Consider the following 23,069-nt stretch of genomic DNA (forward strand, 5'->3'; position numbering starts at 1 on the left):
GGATCTGGCGTTGCCATGAGTTGTGGTGTAGGTTGCAGACACAGCTCAGATCGGGTGTGGCTATGCCGTAGGCCAGCAGCTACAGCTTCAATTCAACTCGTAGCCTAGGAAACTCCACATGCTGCATGCAGGTGGGGCCCTAAAAAAAAAAAAAAAAAAAAAAAAAGTATATCAGTTATATATATCAAATGTGGAAAATAGACACTGTGTGCTCTTTACTTCTCTTTAATTAAAAATGTATTCAATAGCAACTTCCAGTAGACAGAGTAAAGATCACCAAAAGTTCATTTCCCAAAAGGGAGCCCTCTTACACTGCTGGTGGGAATGTATATTTGTGCAGCCACCACAGAGAACAGTAAAGAGGTTCCTTCTAAAAACAGTTACCAAATGATCCAGCAATCCCACTCCGAGCATATATCCAGGGAAAACTCTAATTTGAAAAGATAAATGCACCCCAACATTCACTGCAGCACTATTTACAATAGCAAAACATGGAAGCAACTTGAATGTCCACTGACAGTTGAATGGATAAAGAAAATTTGGTGCATATATACAAGGGAATGCTAGCCCTCAAAAGGCATGAAAAAATTCCATTTGCAGCAACATGGATAGACCTAGAGACTATCATACAAAATGAAGTCAGAGAAAGACAAATATCACTTATGTGTGGAATCTAAAAAATGATACAATTGGACTTATTTCCAAAACAGAACGAGACTCACAGACATAGAAAACAAATTTATGGTTACCAGAGGGGAAAAGGTGGGGAGGGGGATAAATGAGGAGTTTGGGATTAGCAGATACAAACTAGTATATACAAAATAGATAAACAACAAGGTCCTACTCTGTAACACAGGGAACTATATGCAGTATCTTGTAATGAACAGTAATGGAAAATAATCTGAAAAATATATTCAGAATATATATATATATTCAGTTACATATACTCACTTTGCTGTATACCAGAAACGAACACAACATTGTAAGTCAATTATACTTCGATTAAAAATCAAAAACAAAAATTCGCTTCTCTAAAAACACTAAAGGCAAAAAGAAAACTGGCAGAAACTATCAGATTTAAGTTTTTCAAAATTGTAGAAATTAACCTAAGGCTTGCAACCATCCAAGGAGCATGTATTCAGGACTACTGGTAGAATCTCAGGAAGAACAATGAGCTTTGTGACATTCTGCATGCCAATTCACATCTCCCAGTTCTGTGGTAGCCATGAAAACCAACAGCCTAGCAGAACCCAAACAGAAAAGTTTGTGACTCCCTACAAGCCTCATCCCCAAGAAGTATCATTATTTGAGCTATCTGGAAGTTTTCCTGAAAAACTGGCCTTTATCTGACTTGACTCAGGATGCAGTCAATCTGAGTAGACTTATATAAGTAAGGAGATTTACTGAATTAATATTTAAACACTACTCACAAAGAAAAGCCCAAGCCTACATGGCTTCACTGGTGAATTCTACAAAACATTTAAAAAAGTAGTAGCAAAGTCTCATAAACTCTTCCAAGAAATAAAATAGAACGAAACTACTCAACTCATTCTATGAGGCCAGTATTACCCTGATACAAAAACTAGAGACATCACAAAAAGAACCACAGACCTATATACCTTACAACTGTAGACACGAAATTCCTTAATAAAATACTAGCAAAGTGATGCATAGCTAGTAAAACAGAACAGAAAGAGCCCAGAAATAAACCATTATATATATGATCAATTAATTTATGACAAAGCAGCCAAGAATATACAATAGGAAAAGGAGAGTTTCTTCAATAAATGGTGTTGGGAAAACTGGACAGCCACATGTACCAGAACGCATCTGGACCACTATCTTACACCATATAAAAAAATTAACTCAAAAAATATATCAAAGATTTGAATGTTAAGACCTGAAATCATGGAAGTCCTAGAAGAAAACATAGGCAATGTTTTGAGATTTGTCTTGGCAATGTTTATTGCATTTGACTCCAAAAGCAGAGGCAACAAAAATAAAAATAAAATAGCCTATGTTAAACTAAAGCTTCTGCACATCGAAGGAAGTCATCAATAAAATTAGACAGCAAACTACTGAATAGGAGAAAATATTTACAAATAATATATCTGATAGGGAGTTAATATCCAAAATATGCAAAGAACCCATACAAAAAGAAAAAATCCAATTTAAAAATGGGCAGAAAGTCTGGATAGACATTTTTCCAAAGAAGACATGCAGATGGCCAACAGGTCCATGAAAAAAAGCTCAATATCCCTAATCATCAAGGAAATGCAAATCAAAACCATAGTGAGATATCACCTCACACCTGATAAACGGCTAACATCAAAAAGACAAGAAATACTACTACGTGTCAGTGAGGATGTGAAGAAAAGGGAACACTTGTGCACTGATGGTGGGAGTGCAAATTGGTCAACCACTATGGAAAACAGTATAGAGGTTCCTTAAAAATATAAAAATAAGAATAGAATTACCATATGATCCAGCAAATTCTACTTCTGGATATTTATATGAAAAAAGTGAAAACACTAATTCAGAGAGATAGCTGCACCCCCAGGTTCACTACAGCACTGTTTATAATAGCCAAGACATGGAAACAACCTAAGTGTCTACAGAGGAACAAATGGATAAAGAAAATACACACACATGAATATTATTCAGGCATAAAAATAAAATCTTGCCATTTGCAATACCATGGGTGGGCCTTGAGGACATTATGCTAAATGAAATAAGTCACAGGAGAGACAAATACAGCATGATCTCACTTATATACGGAATCTAAAAACAAAAAGACAAATGAATAAACAAACCATAGATACAGTGAACAGCCTGGTCTTATTGGTGGTTGGTCTGATTGGTAGTTGCCAGAGGCATAGGTTGGGGGTGGGCAAAATGAAGGTCAAAAAGTAAAAACTTCCAGATTTCCCAGTGGAAATGAATCCGGCTAGGAACCATGTGGTTGAGGGTTCGATCCCTGGCCTTGCTCAGTGGGTTAAGGAGCCTGCATTGCCATGAGCTGTGGTGTAGGTCACAGACACGGCTCAGATCCTGCATTACTGTGGCTGTGGTGTAGGCAAGCAGCTGTAGCTCCAATTAGACCCCTAGGCCTGGGAACCTCCATTTGCTGAGGGTGTAACCCTAAAAAGAAAAAGAAAAAAAGAATTCCATCAAAAAAAAAAAAGTAAAAACTTGCATTTATAAAACTAACAAGTCATGAGGATGTAATGTACAGCATAGTGACTGTAGTTAATAATAATGTATTTAATATTTTAAGCATACTTTTAAATATATCTTGAAAGTTGTATCACAAGAAAACGAAATTTTGTAGCAATGTGTGGTGATGCAAGGTAACTAGACTTACGGTGGTGATAATTTTGTAATTATACACACACACACACATATATATAGAATCATCATGTTATACACCTGAAACTAATAAGTTAATGTCCATGATACCGTAATAAAAAATTTTAAAGAAATTCATCCAGTAAGTGCATAAAAATATTCGATATCATTAGTCATTAGGGAAATGTAAATCAAAACTATATTGAGATACAATTTCACACCCATTAAGATTACCAGAATCAAAAAGACAAAAAAAAAAAAAGTATTGGCAAGGATGGGAGAAATTGAAACCTCACACAATGCATGTAAAATGCACTTTAGGAAACAGTCTGACAGTTCCTAAGAATTTTAAATAGTGTTACTGTATAAACCAGAAATTTTACTTCTGTATATTTACCCAAGATCTTGTACACAAAAGTTCATAACAGCACTGCTCATAATAGCCAAAAAGTAGAAACAACTCAAATGTGGTATATCTGTTCAATGAAAGATCATTCAGCCATAAAAAGGAATAAAGGATTGATACATGCTATAATATAGATAAACTTTGAAAACATGCTAAGTGAAAGAATTCAGTCACAAGGATAGCATATTACATGATTCCATTTATACGAAATGTCAAGAATATTCAAATCTATAGAAAGAGAAATTAGATTAGAGTGGGGCAGGGGAGACTGAGTTACTGCGAAAGAGTATGAGGTGCTTTTTAGGGGTGAAAAAATATTCTGGAATTACATAGTGATGATGATAGCACAATTTTGTAAATATACTAAAACCATTATATTGCACACTTAGAAATTTTTTAAATATCCCTCCCTGTTCCATGACTCTTAGTTAAACCAAGTGATAAAGAGCTACCTTTTGTTTTTAAAGATAAATAAATTCTGGATGCTACCCTTTAATGGAAATATCTTCACAATAAATATAAATCTGAGAGAAATGAAACCATTAAGGGTGAGATCCTTTGTGTCATAAAATTCAAAAAAGAGTCTGATTTGATAAAATGTTAAACCAAAGTACACATAAGAATATCAGCATTGGAGATGGGACTAAGATGGAGGAATAGAAGGACTGGAGCTCAACTTCTCTCCTAAAATCAACACAATTCACAACTAAAGGCTGAGCAATATTCAACCAAATGGACCGGAAAACTTCAAAAAAGATATCCTACTCCAGAAAACAGAGGAGAACACATTAAGAGATAGGAGGGGTTAATACGCGATATAATCAACCCCATACCTCCCGGGAGGGAAGCCCCACAGACTGGAAAGTAACTGGCTCACAGAGGCTCACCTACAGGAGTGAGAGTTCTGAGCCCCATAGCAACTCACATGTGGGGATCTGGCATTGAAGGTCAGTGGAGCTTGTGCACAGGAGCTTCATGCGACTGGGGGAAACAGAGACCACATTCGTAAAAGGCACACACAGACTTTCACGTGCACTAGGTCCCAAGGCAAAGCAAAGTCTCCATTGGAATCTGGGTCAACCTGACTGCAGTTCTTGGAGGACTTCCTGGGAAAACAGGGGTGAACGTGGTTTGTTGTGAGGAAAGGACACTGGAAGCGAAGCTCTTGGGAATCTTCAGCAGTGTGCCTTTCTCTGGAGGTGGACTTTTTGGGAAAAACTGGCCCCACCCATCAGTACTGAGAAACTTCAGGCCAAACAACCCAGGTGGGATCACAGCCCCACACCTCAGTAAACAGGCTACCTAAAGACCCCTTAGGCACACAGCTGCCTCTAATCCCATCCAGAGACTAAGCCCACCCACCAGAGGGATTAGAATCAGCTCCACTTACCAGTGGGCAGGCATGAGTCTCTCCCATTGGGAAACCCAAAGCAAGCTTCTGTACCAACTTCAGCCACAAGGGGGACAGACACCAGAAGTAAGAGAGGCTACAACTCCATTATCTGTAAAAAGGTCACCACACCAAAAACCTATAAAAGTGAAAAGACAGAACTCTAACTCAGATGAGGGAGAAAGGAAAACACCCAGAAAATAGGCTGAGTGATCAGGAGATTCTCAGCCTCCAGGAAAAAGACTTTAGACTGTTGATGCTGAAGATGATGCAAAACATTGGAAATAAACTGGAGGCAAAGATGGATAACTTACAGAAAACACTGAGCAAAGAGAGATATAAAACTGAAACAAGAAGAGATGCAAAATACAATAACCGAAGTAAAAAAAATTCACTATAAGCAGCAAACAGCAGAATACAGGAGGCAGAAAAACGAATAAGTGAGGTGGAGGACAGATTAGTGGAAATTATAGATGTGGAACAGGAAAGAAAAAAAAGATTGAAAACAAATGAAGAGAGTCTCAGAGAACTCTGGGACAATATTAAACACACCAACATCCGTATTATAGGGGTACCAGAAGGAGAAGAGAGAGAAAAGGGGACAGAAACAATGTTCGAAGAGATAATAGCCAAAAACTTGCCCAAAATGGGAAAGGAACCCCTCACTCAAATCCAGGAAGCGCATCAAGTACCATATAAAATAAACCCAAGGAGGAATACACTGAGACACATTAATCAAACAGACCAAAATTAAAGACAAAGAGAAAATATTGAAAACAGCTAGGGAAAAGAAACAAGTAACATACAAGGGAACCCTGATAAGGTTATCTGAAGATTTTTCAGCAGAAACTCTGCAGGCCAGAAGGGAGTGGCAACATATACTTAACATGAAGAAAGGAAAAAACCTCCAACCAAGATTACTTTACCCAGCAAGGCTCTCATTCAGATTTGAAGGAGAAAGCAATACCTTCACAGATAAGCAAAAGCCAAGAGAATTCAGTAACACTAAACCAGCCTTACTAAAGGAACTTCTCTAGGCAGAAAAGACCACAACAAGAAACAAAAATACCACAGATGACAAGGCTCACCAGTAAAAGTATATATACAGTAAAGATACGAAATCATCCATGCACAATTAGGCCACAAAAATCAGAAATCATGAGAAGAGGTAGGTACAAATGCAGGACACTGGAGATGAACTTGTAATTGAGAGCAACAACTTAAAACAATCTCATATATATCAAATACATATATCACTTTGACTCATATCAAAACTTCAGAATAACTGCAAGCCAAAAATCTACAATTGATACACAATTAAGAAAAATAAACTCAAATACAACACTAAAGATAAGCCATCAAACCACAAGAGGAGAGAACAAGAGAAGAAAAAAGAGCAACAAAAACAAATCCAAAGCAATTAATTAAATGGCAATAAGAACATACCTATCAATAATTACCTTAAATGTCAATGGACTAAATGCCCCAACCAAAAGACATAGACTGGCTGAATGGATACAAAAACAAGATCCATATATATGCTGACTTCAAGAGACCCACTTCACTTCTAGGGACACATACAAATTGAAAGTGAGGATGGAAGAAAATATTCCATGCAAACAGGGATCAAAAGAAAGATGGAGTAGCAATACTCATAACAGACCAAATAGACTTTAAGATGAAGAATATTTTAAAGGACAAGGACGGTCACTACATGATGATCAAAGGATCAATCCAAGAAGAAGATATAACAATTTTAAATATCTACATATCAAACATAGGTTCACCACAATATATGGGGCAACAGCTAACAACCTTAAAAGGACAAATCCACAATAACACAATCAGAGTGGGGGACTTTAACACCCCACTTGCAGCGCAATGGACAGATCATCCAGACAGAAAATCAATAAGGAAACACAGGCCCTGAATGAAGCACTAGACCAGATGGACTTAATAGATATTGATAGGATATTCCATCCAAAAGCAACAAAATACACATTCTTCTCAAGTGCACATGGAACATTCTCTAAGATTGATCACATCATGGGCTACAAATTCAACCTCGGTAACTTGAAGAAAATTGAAATCACATCAAACATCTTTTCTGACCACAACACTATACAACTGGCAATCAACAACAAGAAAAAAAACTGCAAAAAACACAAACACATGGAGACTGAACAACATGCTACTAAATAACCAAGGGATCAATGAAGAAATCAAAGAGGAAATTAAAAAATACTTAGAAGCAAATGACAACAAAGATACCACACTCCCAAACCTATGGGATGCAGCAAAACCCATTCTAAGAAGAACGTTTATTGCAATCCAAGCCCACCTCAGGAAACAAGAAAAAGCTCAAATAAACAAGCTAACTGCACATCTAAAGCAGCTCAAGAGACAATAGACAAGACCAAAAGTTAGTAGATGGAATGAAATCATAAAGATCAGAGCAGAAATCAATGAAATAGAAACAAAGAAAACTATAGAATTAACATCAATGAAACGAAAAGCTGGTTCTTTGAAAAGATCAACAAAATTGATAAACCCTTAGCCAGACATATCAAGCAAAAAAGAGAGAGGACTCAAATCAATAAAATTAGAAATGAAAAAAGAAGTAACAACAGACATCACAGAAATACAATGGATCTTAAGAGACTACTATATGCAACTATATGCCAATAAAATGGAAAACCTAGAAGAAATGGACAAATTCTTAGAAAAGTACAATCTTCCAAGACTAAACCAAGATGAAACAGAAAATATGAATAGGCCAATCACAAGAACTGACATTGAAACTGTGATTAAAAAACTTCCAACAAACAAAAGTCCAGGACCAGATGGCTTCATAGGCAAATTCCATCAAACATTTAGAGAAGAGCTAACACCTCTCTTTCTGAAACGATTTCAAAAAAATGCAGAGGAAGGGATACTCCCAAACTCATTCTATGAGGCCACCATCACCCTGATACCAAAACCAGACAAAGACACCACAAAAAAAGAAAACTACAGGCTAATTTCACTGATGAACTTAGCTGCAAAAGTCCTCAACAAAATACTAGCAAACCACATCCAACAATACATCAAAAGGACTGTACATCATGATCAAGTGGGACTTATCCCAGGGATGCAAGGGTTCTTCAATATCTGCAAATCCATCAGTGTGATACACCACATTAACAAACTGAATAAAAACCATACGATGCTCTTAATAGATGTGGAAAAAGTCTTTGACAAAAACCAACACCCATTTCTGAGAAAAACCCTTCAGAAAGTGGGCATAGAGGGAACCTTCCCCAACATGATAACGGCCATATATGACAAACCCACAGCCAACATCATTCTCAATGGTGAAAAGCTGGAAGAATTCCTACTGAGATCAGGAACAAAACAGGGATGTCCGCTCTTGCCACTACTCTTCAACATAGTTTTGGAAGTCTGAGCCATAGCAATCATAGAAGGTAGAGAGATAAAAAGAATCCAAATTGGAAAGGAAGAAGTAAAATGATCACTCTTTGCAGAGGACATGATACCATACCTAGAGAATCCTAAAGACTATACCAGAAAACTGTTAGAGCTCATCCATGAATTTGGCAAAGTCGCAGGATACAAAATTAATACACAGAAATCGACAGCATTTCTATACATTAACAATGAAATATCAGAAAGAGAAATTAGGGAAGCAATCCCTTTTACCATCACATCCAAAGGAATAAAATACCTAGGAGTAAACCTACCTAAAAAGACAAAGACCTATAGTCTGAAAACTATAAGACACTGATGAAAGAAATCAAAGATGACACAAATAGATGGATAGATATACCATGCTCTTGGATTGGAAGAGTTAATATTATCAAAATGACTATAGTACCCAAGGCAATGTACAGATTCAATGCAATCCATACCAAATTACCAAGGACATTTTTCACAGAACTCGAACAAAATATTTCAAAATTTGTTTGGAAGTACAAAAGACCCAGAATATCCAAAAGTATCCTGAAAAAGAAAAATGGAGCTGGAGGAATCAGGCTTCCGGACTTCATACATATGGTACCGGCACAAAGACAGAAATATAGATCAGTGGAACAGGACACAAAGCCCAGAATTAAACCCACACACCTAGAGCCAACTCATCTATGACAAAGGAGGCAAGAATATATAATGGAGAAAAGACAGCCTATTCAGTAAGTGGTGCTGGGAAAACTGGACAGCCACATGGAAAATAAGGAAATTAGAACATGTCCTAACACCATACACAAAGAAAAACTCAAAAGGGATTAAAGACCTAGATATAAGACCAGACACTATAAAACCCTTAAATGAAAACATAGGCCAAACACTGACATAAATGACAGCAACATCTTCTCAGATCCACCTTCTAGAGTAATGACACTGAAAACAAAAATAAACAAACGAGACCTAATCAAACAAGTTTCTGCACAGCAAAGGAAACCCTAAACAAAACGAAAAGACAACCCACAGAATGGGAAAAAATATTTGCAAGTGAAACGACTGACAAGGATTAACCTCCAAAATTTATAAATACCTTCTGCAGCTCCATACCAAAAAAAAACAAACAACCCCATCAACAAATGGGCAGAAGATCTAAACAGACAATTCTCCAAACAAGACACACAGATGGCCAAAAAATACATGAAAAGATGTTCAACATCACTCATCATTAGAGAAATGCAAATCACAACCACTATGAGGTACCACCTTACACCAGCCAGAATGGTCATCAAAAAGTCTACAAACAAGAAGTACTGGAGAGGATGTGGAGAAAAAGGAAGCCTATCACACTGTTGGTGGGAATGTAAATTGGTGCAGCCACTGTGGAAACAGTATGGAGATTCCTCAGAAAACTAAACATAGAACTACCATTTGATCCATCAATCCCACTCCTGGGCCTCTATCCAGAGAAAATCATGACTGGAAAAGACATATGTCCTCCAGTGTTCATTGCAGCACTCTTTTCAATAGCCAAGACATGGAAACAACCTAAATGTCCATCGACAGAGGAGTAGATCAAGAAGATGTGGTACATATACACAATGGAATAAGACTCAGCCATTAAAAGGAACAAAATACTGACATTTTTAGCAACATGGATGGACCTAGAAATTATCATGCTAAGTGAAGTCAGTCATACAGTCAGACACCAACATCAAATGCTTTCACTGACATGTGGAATCTGAAAAAAGGTCAGAACAAACTTCTTTGCAGAACAGATACTGACTCACAGACTTTGAAAAACTTATGGTTTCCAAAGGAGACAGTTCAGGGAAGGGGGAGGTTCACTGGGGTTGTGGGATGGAAATCTTATAAAATTGGATTGTGATGATCATTGTACAACTATAAATGTAATAAATTCATTGAGAAATAGAAATTTAAAAATAAGGAATATCAGCATTGTTTTTGTATGTTTGTACTTTGGAAATCTGAAAATTTTCAAAACTGTTAAACCAAATTATTCCACACATACCAGTCTATACTTGGGAGCATAATTTCAAAAGGGTCTTGAAATGCTGTGAACACTTTAAATATAGTTTTCATGCCCTAGGAAAAGAGCTTTTAAAGAAATCTGTAGTTAGGATGGTTTTTTTTTTTTTTTTCCATTTCATGGTTTGTCGTCCCCATAATAACATTGTAGTTGATCTCCATGCATCTCTCTTAGTATCTTACTTAACTGTATAAACTTCATAAAATCAGTATAAACTTCATAAAATCAGACTACTACCCCTTTTAGGTTTTTAGCTTTCTCTCTTACGTCATGCTTTGAAATGTGGGAAAGGTTCGTAAAACCAAAAAAAAAAAAAAATAGAAATATGCAAACTTCCAAAAAAGAAGTTGAATCAATATGTTTCGTGGATGTGAAAGTATATGGAAGGAAACTAGAACTGTTTGTATAGCAGGCTCACACACACACATGCCCTCAATAGATCATGGAGTTATTCTCCACTCAATATTTCTCACGAGCTCACGGTGTAAAACCACTGCATGTTAAAATGCAGAGCCCACTTTTTCATTCTCCACCAAAGGTCAGCGTTGAGTCATTTGAAAGTTCTTGTCAGGAAACCTGGATTCATTCCCTAGCTCTCTTCCCACTCCACAGTTGTATTAAAACAACTAGGACTCAACTTCATTCTAGTTAGATAACCAAAAAGAAAAATAAATACCAAAAAATCTTACTCAAACTACTCCGAAACATGATAAAGCATATTAGAAAGGGCAATTATAGACCAAACTCATTCATGGAAATGTAAAAATTACCAACAAGGTACCAGCAAATTCACCTCTAATCCAACTTTCTCTAATCTTTCCATCCTCTGAATCCTCCCAGTGTTTTCCATCTCTAAAATATATTGTGATCCACAATTTCCCATTGCCTTCTTCAAAAGAATGTAAATCTGTAGTTACCAATATCTAAATTTCAGTCCTTCTGCTGGAGAGCTCCATGACCTATGGTAAACTGCCAGCATTTTTAGGCTCAGGTATTAACATGAAAACTGGAAATGATACTTTTTTTTTGGTGTTTCTAGGAGATCTAAGGACCAAAGATTTATGAGTGCTTGAAAAGTCATAATAAAATATATGACACTGCACTGTCTCCTAATGGGCCGAGAGCTCTTCAAGGCCAATTCCTGGGTCGCATTGGTCTTCCCATCCTAAAAGTACCAAACCCAAGTGTCATAAAAATGAGATCTCTGGCCTTGCACTGACTTAAGCACAGTGGCCACAGCAAGATTATTTGGTGGGGGGGGGGGGGCAGGTTAGTTTGTTATTTTGAAATGGTCACAGTTCTTCTTACCTCTTTCTGAATCCCACACTCGGTGACAAGATAATTAAACTCATACCCCTTCTCAGTTATGTTAGTTACAGGACAGCCAGTTCCCAGAGACACTTCATCAGAATGTAAGAAGCGATCTTGACCAAGCAGAGTCGGTGGAACCACAGCCTGGAAGGTAGAGGTAGTACATCCTGTGGACACTGTTCAAAGAATCCAAAAGAGGGAGACTCAGAAATTTTTGTCCTAGAGGGCACTTAGAAAATTTGAATATAGCTTCTTATGGGAAAAAAATCGTATAAAAATCACACTCCATATATCCTTGAGAGACACAAGAGGACCATTCAGGTGAAGTCATAAGAGTTGTGAGTGAAAATTAACCTCAAGTCAGGCCCATGTAGGCTTATCTTGGGACAATCTCCATCCCCTCCACCAAGTACCATTTTCTTTAAAATTACAGAGTTAAGTTCCATATGGGGTGTGGTCTCTGCTTCATGTGCTGTGTGGGACTGCCCCTGGATTGGGGGAGCCTCAAACTGGTGTGACAGCCTTGGGTCCACACCAGGAGCCCACTGTAAACAGTGGGTGGGACACCAAGGCAGCAACTTCTCTGTAGCGTCTGGCCCTCATCTAAAGCAGCCAATCACACCTCTCGTGGGTGAAGGGACAAAGGAAGCCACCTAGTTGAGCAGCTGCTGGACCTGCCAAGGAAATGACGAACCCTGTGGTGTTTCCCACCCAGTAGCTTTCTATGAAGCCAAATGAAGAGAGATGAAAGCCTATTTGTGTCTGGTGAGCCTGACCGTGAAGTCAGATCATTATCCACGCCTGTGGTTCCCCATCAATTCTACCACGTGGAATATACCCTAAGGACGCATATGGGTTTTCTTTTTTCTTTTGCTAGCTGCACCTGCAGCATATGGAAATTCCCAGGCTAGGGGTTGAATTAGCATTGCAGGCCTACTCCACAGCCACAGCAATGCCAGATCCAAGCTACACTAGCGACCTATGCCACGGCTTGCAGCAACACCAGATCCTTAACCCACTGAGTGAGGCCAGGGGTCAAACCTGCATCCTCACAGACACAATGTCAGGATCTTAACCCACTGAGCCACAAGAGAAACTGCAGAAGTTTTTAGATAGACATCCAAAGGCATTCTTCCTACAAATCAAACTATCCATCACTCCATTTTCATGATAAGGAAATACTAGAAATAACAGTAATAGGTAGAAAGTAAACTGATCAAGTGATTTTTTTTTTTTTTTTTGCCATTTCTTGAGCCGCCCCCAAGGCATACAGAGGTTCACAGGCTAGGCATCTAATCGGAGCTGTGGTCACCGGCCTATGCCAGAGCAACACAGGATCCAAGCTGCATCTGCGACCCACACCACAGCTCACGGCAACGCGGATCCTCAACCCACAGAGCAAGGCCAGGGATCAAACCCGAAACCTCATGGCTCCTAGTCAGATTCATTAACCCCTGTGCCACGATGGGAACTCCCTCTAGTGATTTTTTTAAGGAAGAAAAAGATATATAGTTTAGGTGAGAGAAAATGACTGTAATATAAGCCACAGGTAGGACACATGGACAAAGGAAGCGGGTTCAAATAAAACAACAAATATTACCCAAAAAAAGCCACTAATCAAAAAGATACCTGCACCCTAATGTACATAGCAGCACTATTTAAAATAGCCAAGATGAGAAGAGACTTGTGGCTGCCTGATGGGAGGGGGAGGGAGTGGGAGGGATCGGGAGCTTGGGCTTATCAGACACAACCTAGAATAGATTTACAAGGAGATCCTGCTGAATAGCATTGAGAACTATGTCTAGATACTCATGTTGCAACAGAAGAAAGGCTGGGGGAAAAAATGTAATTGTAATGTATACATGTAAGGATAACCTGACCCCCTTGCTATACAGTGGGAAAATAAAAAAATAAAAATTAAAAAAAAAAAATAAATAAAATAAAATAAAATAGCCAAGATGTAGAAGCAATCTAAGTGTCCATCTACAAATAAATGGATCAAGATTTGGTACATATATGCAATAGACTACTACTCAGCCATGAAAAGAATCAAAGTTGGCCATATACAGTGGTATGGATGGACTTGGAGGGCATTATGAGAAGTGAAACCAGTCAGAAAAAAATAAATACTGTATGATATCACATATATGGAATCTAAAAAAACAAAACTAGTCAATACAACAAAAAAAGAAGCATACTCACAGATACAAAGACTCAACCAGGGGTTACCAGTGGGGGGAGGGGCAACACAGGAGGGGAGGAGGGGAGGTACAAACTACTGGGCGTAAGGCTCAAGGATGTATTGTCCAACACCGGGAATATGGCTGGTAATTTTGTAATAACTAATTAATGGAAAGTAAACTTTAACAATTGTATTGAAAATGTTTTAAAAACAGGTACTAGGAGTTCTCATTGTGGCTAAGCAGGTTAAGGACCTGATACAGGATTACGAGGATGTGGGTTTGATCCCTCACCCCACTCAGTGGGTTAAGGATCCAGTGTTGCCCTGAGCTGTGGTGTAGCTCACAGATTCGGCTCATATCCTGCATTGCTGTGGCTGTGGCGTAGGCGGCAGCTGCATCTCCAATTCAACCTCTAGCCCGGGAATTTCCATGTGCCCCAGGCATGACCCTAAAAAGAAAAAGAAAAAAATATATATTAAAATATAACTTTAAGACTTAGGAAAAATAAATGAGAAGAGAAAAATAAAGCTATTTCCACGACTTGATTTAGAAGTAACACACAACTAATTAGAGGGGACAGGAGGCTGGATAGGGAGTAGATCAGGGTGGGAAATCTATTTCCCCAGATAGGGTGAACAGGGTGGAGAGCTGCACAATGGAAAAAAATCTAAATAAAATTATACGTAAAAAATAGCTCGAGGAGTTCCCTACGTGGTGCAGCAGAAATGAATCCAACTAGGAACCATGAGGTTGCAGGTACAATCCCTGGCCTTGCTCAGTGGGTTAAGGATCTGGCCGTTGCCCTGAGCTGTGGTGTAGGTCGAAGACACAACTCAGATCCTGCATTGCTACGGCTGTGGTGTAGGCCAGCAGCTATAGCTCCAATTCAACCCCTAGCCTGGGAACCTTCACATGCCTTGGGTGCGGCCCTAAAAAGAAAAAAAAAAAAAAAGAAGAAGAAGAAGAAGAAGAAGCAGCTCAATCCCAAGCATGAGGATAAACTACATAAACCACTTGCTTTGGGAGGATAAGGAGGTAGAGGGCAAAAGAGAGAAAGCAACACTCCTACGGAAGTCAGCAAAATAAAATAGCAAGTCATTTACTCAAAATAGCATATAATAAAAGGCCCAGCAAACTCTAAGAAACTACACCTTCAAACGACAGAACGCAGGGTCACTCTTGTACCTGACTCTTGCTCAGAAAAAGCCAAAATCATGCAGAAAAGCAAGGAAGATCGTATCCCCACAAAATTCTTCATGATGTCTGCTCTCAACCAAAGACTCTTGAAAAACACAGGAAATTGGTAGCGCCTGGCCTGCTTGGATAATTTTATAGCCCATGCCACACTCAGCTGACTGTACTTACAAATCACTTTGTGCTGATTGCTTTTATTTTCCAGGTATGTGCTGTATTCTTGCTGATCCCAATTGCTTAACAGCTGGAAAATCTGAAAAGTACAAAGAATGAAATTAAAACTTTATAAAAGCCACCATTTGTTTATATTCAGAGAAAGACTTCTTTCTACCACCTGAAACTTGACATTCTCCTGATCACTCCAGTACTGAAGTCAGGGATGCAAAGAAAGTGCCACCAGCAGATCCTTGAGGACTCTAACTTCTTTGAACCTGGACCTTCTGAAGTTCCTGGGAGAAGCAGCTCAGAGAGTGCCAATGTGTGTTATTGAATTGTTGGGGAATGTGATTTAGGGAGCGAGTTTTATCAAGCAGTTTTCAAACTTTAGCAGCATCAGAATCACCTGCAGGGCTTGTTAAAACATAGATTGCTAGGCTATGCCCCGGATTCTGATTCAGGGCTGCCGTGGGGCCTAAGAATGTGCTTTTCTGAAAGTTCCAGGTGTTGCTGATATTGCAGGATCACACTTTGAGAACCACAGACTGAGATAATATCACTTAAGAGAGCCATGTAGTTGAATGGCTCCCAAATGTCAGATTAATTATTAAAATTATCTGGAGCACCCCACTCCAGTCCAAGGGGCTTTCTTGCATCTGGAAGCTTTAGAGTACATACGAATCACTGCAGGTTCTTGTCAAAAGATGTCAATTTTTGAAGTCTGAACCAGAGGGATGGGGCCCAGGAATCTGCGTTTTTAACAATTGCCCCCAGTAATTCATGGAAGCTCACACTTTGAGCAACCTGGAGCAGAGGTCCTCAGGACTGCTGATGGGGGAGGGAGGGAGGCTTCCAAATCGCCTTTCCTTAGTTCCATTCCCTTTTCATCTGTTTTACATTAGAGCCTCTTTAACCCCCAGCATTGTAAATTCTCTGTGTCCTTCGATTTGAAGTGAAAGACCTTAATTTTAAATAAAAAATCAGATGTGACTAGGGATTACTCCATAAATGTCATCTTGGACAAATCAATGAGGAATAAAATACGAATCCAAACCCTACTTCCCTTCACATATTCTTTTGGTACTTCTAACATCTCTATACTATAAACACTGTAAAACACGCATTTTTTTTGTGCTAATAGAGGTGGTCTTTTGAGGATCTGGAATCCTCTGAAAGAAAACAGAGAGACCCAGTCCAAGTAGCATGATGTTGGGCCAAATTCCGGAATCAGTCATTTGAACCAAGACTTTCCATAAAAGGGGAAAAAAAAAAAAAAAAAAACCTTCACCCAGTGTGGCATTTCTTCCTCCCTCCCAGCTGTAGCTTTTAGACATCCACACATTCCAACAGGAAAAGAGACGGTATAAATTAGTGTGTCCCCAAGCTATTTGGTTTCACCCCTAGATCTGGGAAGGGGGGACTTCTGCTCAGAGTTTTAGGCTTTAAGAGGGCTTCACTCGGGCCTTCACTGTGCCCTTTGCCTGGAAAGAAGATGTGCCAGGCCAAGGCCAAGCCACTAAGAATCAAAACCCAGAGTTCCCATTGTGGCGCAATGGAAGCAAATCTGACTAGGAACCATGAGATTGTGGGTTCAATCCCTGGCCTCGTTCAGTGGGTTAAGGATCCGGCATTGCCATGAGCTATAGTTCAGGTCAAAGACATGGCTCGGATCCTGAGTTTCTGTGGTTGTGGTGTCGGCTGGTGGCCACAGCTCCGATTGGACCCCTAGCCTGGGAACCTCCATATGCCGCAGGTGCAGCCCTAAAAAGAAAAGAAAAAAAAAAAAAAGAATCAAAAACCCCCAGAAGTCCCTGCCCAAGTGGCCCTGAGCTTACCAGTGAAACTTAAAGGATCTGAGTTTTACCAGACATTTTCATTCACTCCTCAATGCTCAGCTTTAGTAAATCAAGAAAATAACCAGAATCACATCATGCTTATCAGCATAGAGAGGGGGGAAACAAAAGATATAGATTATCTCAAAGTGGGTCTGCTTGACTCGATCAAAAAGACTGAATAACAGACGATTCTAACATATTTAATACTTGGGCGACCTTGACCCCAAACCTCAGATGTTTAAATCCCAAATTATCTCTGCAATGTGGTAAGAGTCACTGTCCACCTCCACTCTGCTCCACTATCCACATCTGACCATGAGGCAGTCTTCCAACATAGAACTCTGAGGACCCTGAACATTCTAAACTAAAATCTGCCTTTCCGCTCATAAGGAAAGTGGCTTTATCAAAATAGGAGGGCTGAACAAATTTTGTTCAAAAGTTTCTTCGACTTTAAAGTCCATTCAACAGTTTCTACATCTTCATAGTGCAGATGTATAACTTTCACAACGTATCTGATGTGTGAGTGCCTCCACTTTTCTTTTCCCCTTGCTCCCATCCCCACACATGTTAGGTAGGACCTCACCTAGGGTCATTTGTGCTCAGACTGGAGTCACTGTCCTGGGCCATATCTTCCAGTCTCCCTGGAAGTTCTTAGGACCGTGTCCAGCTCAGCCTGTGAAATCAGGTTTTACCAGACATCTTAGTTCACACCTCAGTGCTCAGCATTAGTACACCAAGCAAATAACCACAATCACATACGTCATGCTTCTTGGCATAGAGAGAGGTAAGACAAAAGGAGTAGAGATCCACTATCTCAAACTGGATCTGCTTGATTATGTTTAAAATAAAATAAAATTATAAAGAAAAAAAGAGTCATCAAAATCATAAAATGTGGGCAAGGGAAGTAAGGAAATTAATAGACTCTTTGATAAAAATTTTTTGTTTGTTTGTTTCTCTTCTTAATTTTAGTATAGTAATGAAGGGTTTGAGCCTACAGGACCATCAGGCTAAAACACACAATTATAGGAAGGGGTTAGCATACTTAAAAAACAGGGAACCCACAAACCAAAACCAAACATTGCATTCACAAAAAATGGAAAAAAAAAAAAAACTCAAGCAGAAAATAATCGGAGACCATCCAACCAAAAAAAGAAAGGAAGAATGGAGAACCATAGAATCAACCGGAACACGAGGTTTAAAATGGCAATAAATAATCATCTATCAATTATCACCTTAAATGTCAATGGACTGAATGCTCCAATCAAAAGACACAGAGTGGCTGAGTGGATAAAAAAGCAAAAACCTTCAATCTGCTGCCTACAAGAAACTCGCCTTAGGACAAAGGATACATATAGATTGAAAGTGAGGGGGTGGGAAAAATATTTCATGCCAATAAGCATGACAGGAAATCAGGATTTGCAATACTCATATCAGACAAAATAGTCTTAAAAACAAAAGACATAAAGACAAAGAAGGACACTATTTAATGATTAAGGGATCCATCCAAGAAGAGGATATTACTATCATCAACGTATATGCCCCAAATACAGGAGCACCCTGATACATACAACAAATATTAACAGACATAAAGGGAAAAATTGATGGGAATACAATCATAGTAGGAGAATTTAATACCCCACTCACACCAATTGACGGATCCTTTAGACAGAAAACCAATAAAGCAACAGAGATCCTAAAGGAAACAATAGAAAAGTTAGACTTAATTGACATCTTCAGGACACTACATCCAAAAAAATCCAAGTATACATTCTTCTCAAGTGCGTATGGAACATTCTTGAGAATTGACCACAATTGGGACATAAAACTAACCTCAACAAATTTAAAAGTATAGAAATTATTTCAAGTATCTTCTCTGACCACAATGCCATGAAATTAGGAATCAACCACAGGAAAAGAAACGAGAAAAAACCTACTACGTGGAGACTAAACAACATGCTACTAAAAAACCAGTGGGTCAATGAGGAAATCAAGAAGGAAATTAAAAAATACATTGAAACAAATGATAATGAAGACACAACCTCTCAAACTCTATGGGACACTGCAAAAGCAGTACTCAGAGGGAAATTCACAGCAATACAAGCCTTCCTCAAAAAAGAAGAAAGATCTCAACTTGACAACTTAACCCTCCACCTAAATGAATTAGAAAAAGAAGAACAAAAAAGACCTAAAGTCAGCAGAAGAAGGAAATTATAAAGATCAAAGAAGGAATCAATAAAATAGAGATTCAAAAAACAATAGAGAAAATTAATAAAACCAAAAGCTGGTTCTTTGAAAAGGTAAACAAAATTGACAAACCCCTGGCTAGACTCACTAAGAAGAGGAGAGAAAGAACCCAAATAAACAAAATTATAAATGAAAAAGGAGAAATCACAACAGATACTGCAGAAATACAAAAAACCATAAGAGAATACTATGAACAACTATATGGCAACAAGTTTGACAATCTGGAAGAAATGGACAATTTTCTAGAATCTTACAGCCTGCCAAAACTGAATCAAAAAGGAACAGACCGATCACTAGAAATGAAATTGAAGAGGTCATAAAATCACTCCCTACAAATAAAAGTCCAGGACAGATGGCTTCACAGGTGAATTCTACCAACACATAAAGAGGATCTGGTGCCCATCCTCCTTAAACTTTTTCAAAAGGTTGAAGAAGAAGGAACACTCCCAAAGACATTCTATGATGCCACCATCACCCTCATTCCAAAACCAGGCAAAGATACCACCAAAAAAGAAAACTATTGGCCAATATCTTTGATGAATATAGATGCAAAAATTCTCAATAAAATCTTAGCCAACTGAATCCAACAACATATCAAAAAGATCATACACCATGACCAGGTAGGGTTCATCCCAGGTTCACAAGGATGGTTCAACATACACAAATCAATCAGCATCATACACCACATTAACAAAAGCAAAGTCAAAAACCATATGATCATCTCAATAGATGCAGAAAAAGCATCTGACAAAGTCCAACATCCATTCATGATCAAGACCCTCGCCAAAGTGGATATAGAGGGAACATTCCTGAATATAATCAAAGCCATTTATGACAAACCCACAGCAAATATAATACTCAATGGGGAAAAACTGAAAGCCTTCTCACTCAAATCTGGAACAAGACAGGGATGCCCACTCTCACCACTGCTCTTCAACTTAGTTTTGGAAGTCCTAGCCACAGCAATTAGACAAACAAAAGAAATAAAAGGCATCCAAATAGGAAGAGAAGAGATAAAACTATCGCTGTATGCAGGCGACATGATACTATACATAGAAAACCCTAAGGACTCAACCCCAAAACTACTTGAACTGATTAATAAATTCAGAAAAGTAGCAGGATATAAGATTAACATTCAGAAGTCAGTTGCATTTCTGTATACCAGCAATGAAATATTAGAAAAGGAATACAAAAATATGATACCTTTTAAAATTGTACCTCACAAAATCAAATACCTGGGAATACACCTGACCAAGGAGGTAAAGGACCTATATGCCGAGAACTATAAACCTTTAATCAAAGAAATCAAAGAAGATGTAAAGAAATGGAAAGATATTCCATGTTCATGGATTGGAAAAATCAATATTGTAAACATGGCCATACTACCCAAAGCAATCTACAGATTCAATGAAATCCCTATCAAATTACCCATGACATTTTTCACAGAACTAGAACAAACAATCCAAACATTTATATGGAACCACAAAAGACCCAGAATCGCCAAAGCAATCCTGAGAAACAAAAACCAAGCGGGAGGCATAACTCTCCCAGACTTCAAGAAATACTACAAAGCCACAGTCATCAAAACAGTGTGGTACTGGTACCAAAACAGACAGACAGACCAATGGAACAGAATAGAGAATCTGGAAGTAAACCCTGACACCTATGGTCAATTAATCTTTGACAAGGGAGGCAAGAACATCAAATGGGAACAAGAAAGTCTATTCAGCAAGCATTGCTGGGAAACCTGGACAGCTGCATGCAAAGCAATGAAACTAGAACACGCCCTCACACCATGCACAAAAATAAACTCCAAATGGCTGAAAGACTTAAATAGAAGACAGGACACCATCAAACTCCTAGAAGAAAACATAGGCAAAACACTCTCTGACATCAACATGATGAATATTTTCTCAGGTCAGTCTCCCAAAGCAATAGAAATTAGAGCAAAAATAAACCCATGGGACCTCGTCAAACTGAAAAGCTTTTGCACAGCAAAGGAAACCCAAAAGAAAACAAAAAGACAACTTACAGAATGGGAGAAAACAGTTTCAAATGATGCAACTGACAAGGGCTTAATCTCTAGAATATATAAACAACTTATACAACCCAACAGCAAAAAAAACCAATCAATCAATGGAAAAATGGGCAAAAGACCTGAATAGACATTTCTCCAAAGAAGATATACAGATGGCCAACAAACACATGAAAAAATGCTCAACATCGCTGAGTATAAGAGAAATGCAAATCAAAACTACCATGAGATACCATCTCACACCAGTCAGAATGGCCATCATTAATAAATCCACAAATAACAAGTGCTGGAGGGCTGTGGAGAAAAGGGAACTCTCCTGCACTGCTGGTGGGAATGTAAACTGGTACAGCCACTATGGAGAACAGTTTGGAGATACCTTAGAAATCTATACATAGAACTTCCATATGACCCTGCAATCCCACTCTTGGGTATATATCCGGACAAAACTCTACTTAAAAGAGACACATGCACCCGCAGGTTCATTGCAGCCCTATTCACAATAGCCAGGACATGGAAACAACCCAAATGTCCATCGACAGATGATTGGATTCGGAAGATGTGCTATATATACACAATGGAATACTACTCAGCCATAAAAAAGAACAACATAATGCCATTTGCAGCAACATGGATGGAACTAGAGAATCTCATCCTGAGTGAAATGAGCCAGAAAGACAAAGACAAATACCATATGATATCACTTATAACTGGAATCTAATATCCAGCACAAATGAACATCTCCTCAGAAAAGAAAGTCATGGACTTGGAGAAGAGACTTGTGGCTGCCTGATGGGAGGGGGAGGGAGTGGGAGGGATCGGGAGCTTGGGGTTATTGGATACAACTTGGAATGGATTTACCATGAGATCCTGCTGAGTAGCATTGAGAATTGTGTCTTGATACTTATATTGCAACAGAACAAAGGGTGGGGGAAAAAATGTATACATGTAAGAGGAACTTGTTCCCCATGCTGTACAGCGGGGAAAAAAAATTAAATAAAACAAGAAAAAAAAAAAAAAAAGACTGGATAATAGATGGCTCTAGCATACTTAATACTTCGGTGACCTTAACTCCAAACCCCAGATGTTTAAGTTCCAAGTTCTCTCTCAATCTTACTGGAAGCCACCCCCTATCTTTACTTTCTACTTTGTCCCTATATAAACTTCTAATATTTATCTTAATGTGAGTATCTGTCAGTCCAATGTTATTTATTTATGATTTGGCTTAAGTATCTGGAGCGGTTCCTTTCAACAAATATTTCAACCTGGCAGGCATTCTGCATGGTGTAGTTGGAGAGACACTGGTGAGCAAGAAAGTTTTACCGTTGCCTTTGAGACATTCAGTCTGGCAGGGAGACACACATTAAACACAGTTAAGAAACAATTCTGCAGATAACTAATAGCAATTCCCATAAGGGCTACAGAGGAAAGTATAGAGAACAAAGAGTAGATAAAAAGGGAACA

General features: G+C 38.6%; 1 protein-coding gene across 4 annotated transcripts in view; it reads right to left on the reverse strand.

The window, feature by feature from the left end:
• Nucleotides 1–23,069, reverse strand: part of LOC102158414 (placenta-specific protein 1-like) — a 62,871-nt gene that overhangs the window by 24,037 nt on the left and 15,765 nt on the right. Inside the window, exons 1-3 of one of the 4 annotated variants that reach the window (XR_002341481.1) lie at nucleotides 15,673–15,818; nucleotides 15,510–15,591; nucleotides 11,959–12,137 (exon numbers count right to left, since the gene is read on the reverse strand). Coding sequence is in view for 2 of the 4 variants with exons in the window: in XM_021082989.1 (XP_020938648.1) it covers nucleotides 11,959–12,137; nucleotides 15,510–15,591 (261 nt within the window). In the remaining 2 variants the exon portion in view is untranslated. Of the gene's footprint in view, nucleotides 1–11,958; nucleotides 12,138–15,329; nucleotides 15,467–15,509; nucleotides 15,592–15,672; nucleotides 15,819–23,069 lie in introns of those variants that run through there. The other 3 variants (XR_002341480.1, XM_021082989.1, XM_021082990.1) reach the window with 3 other exon arrangements.

Source organism: Sus scrofa, chromosome 2 (assembly GCF_000003025.6).
Source record: "Sus scrofa isolate TJ Tabasco breed Duroc chromosome 2, Sscrofa11.1, whole genome shotgun sequence".
Taxonomy (NCBI): domain Eukaryota; kingdom Metazoa; phylum Chordata; class Mammalia; order Artiodactyla; family Suidae; genus Sus; species Sus scrofa.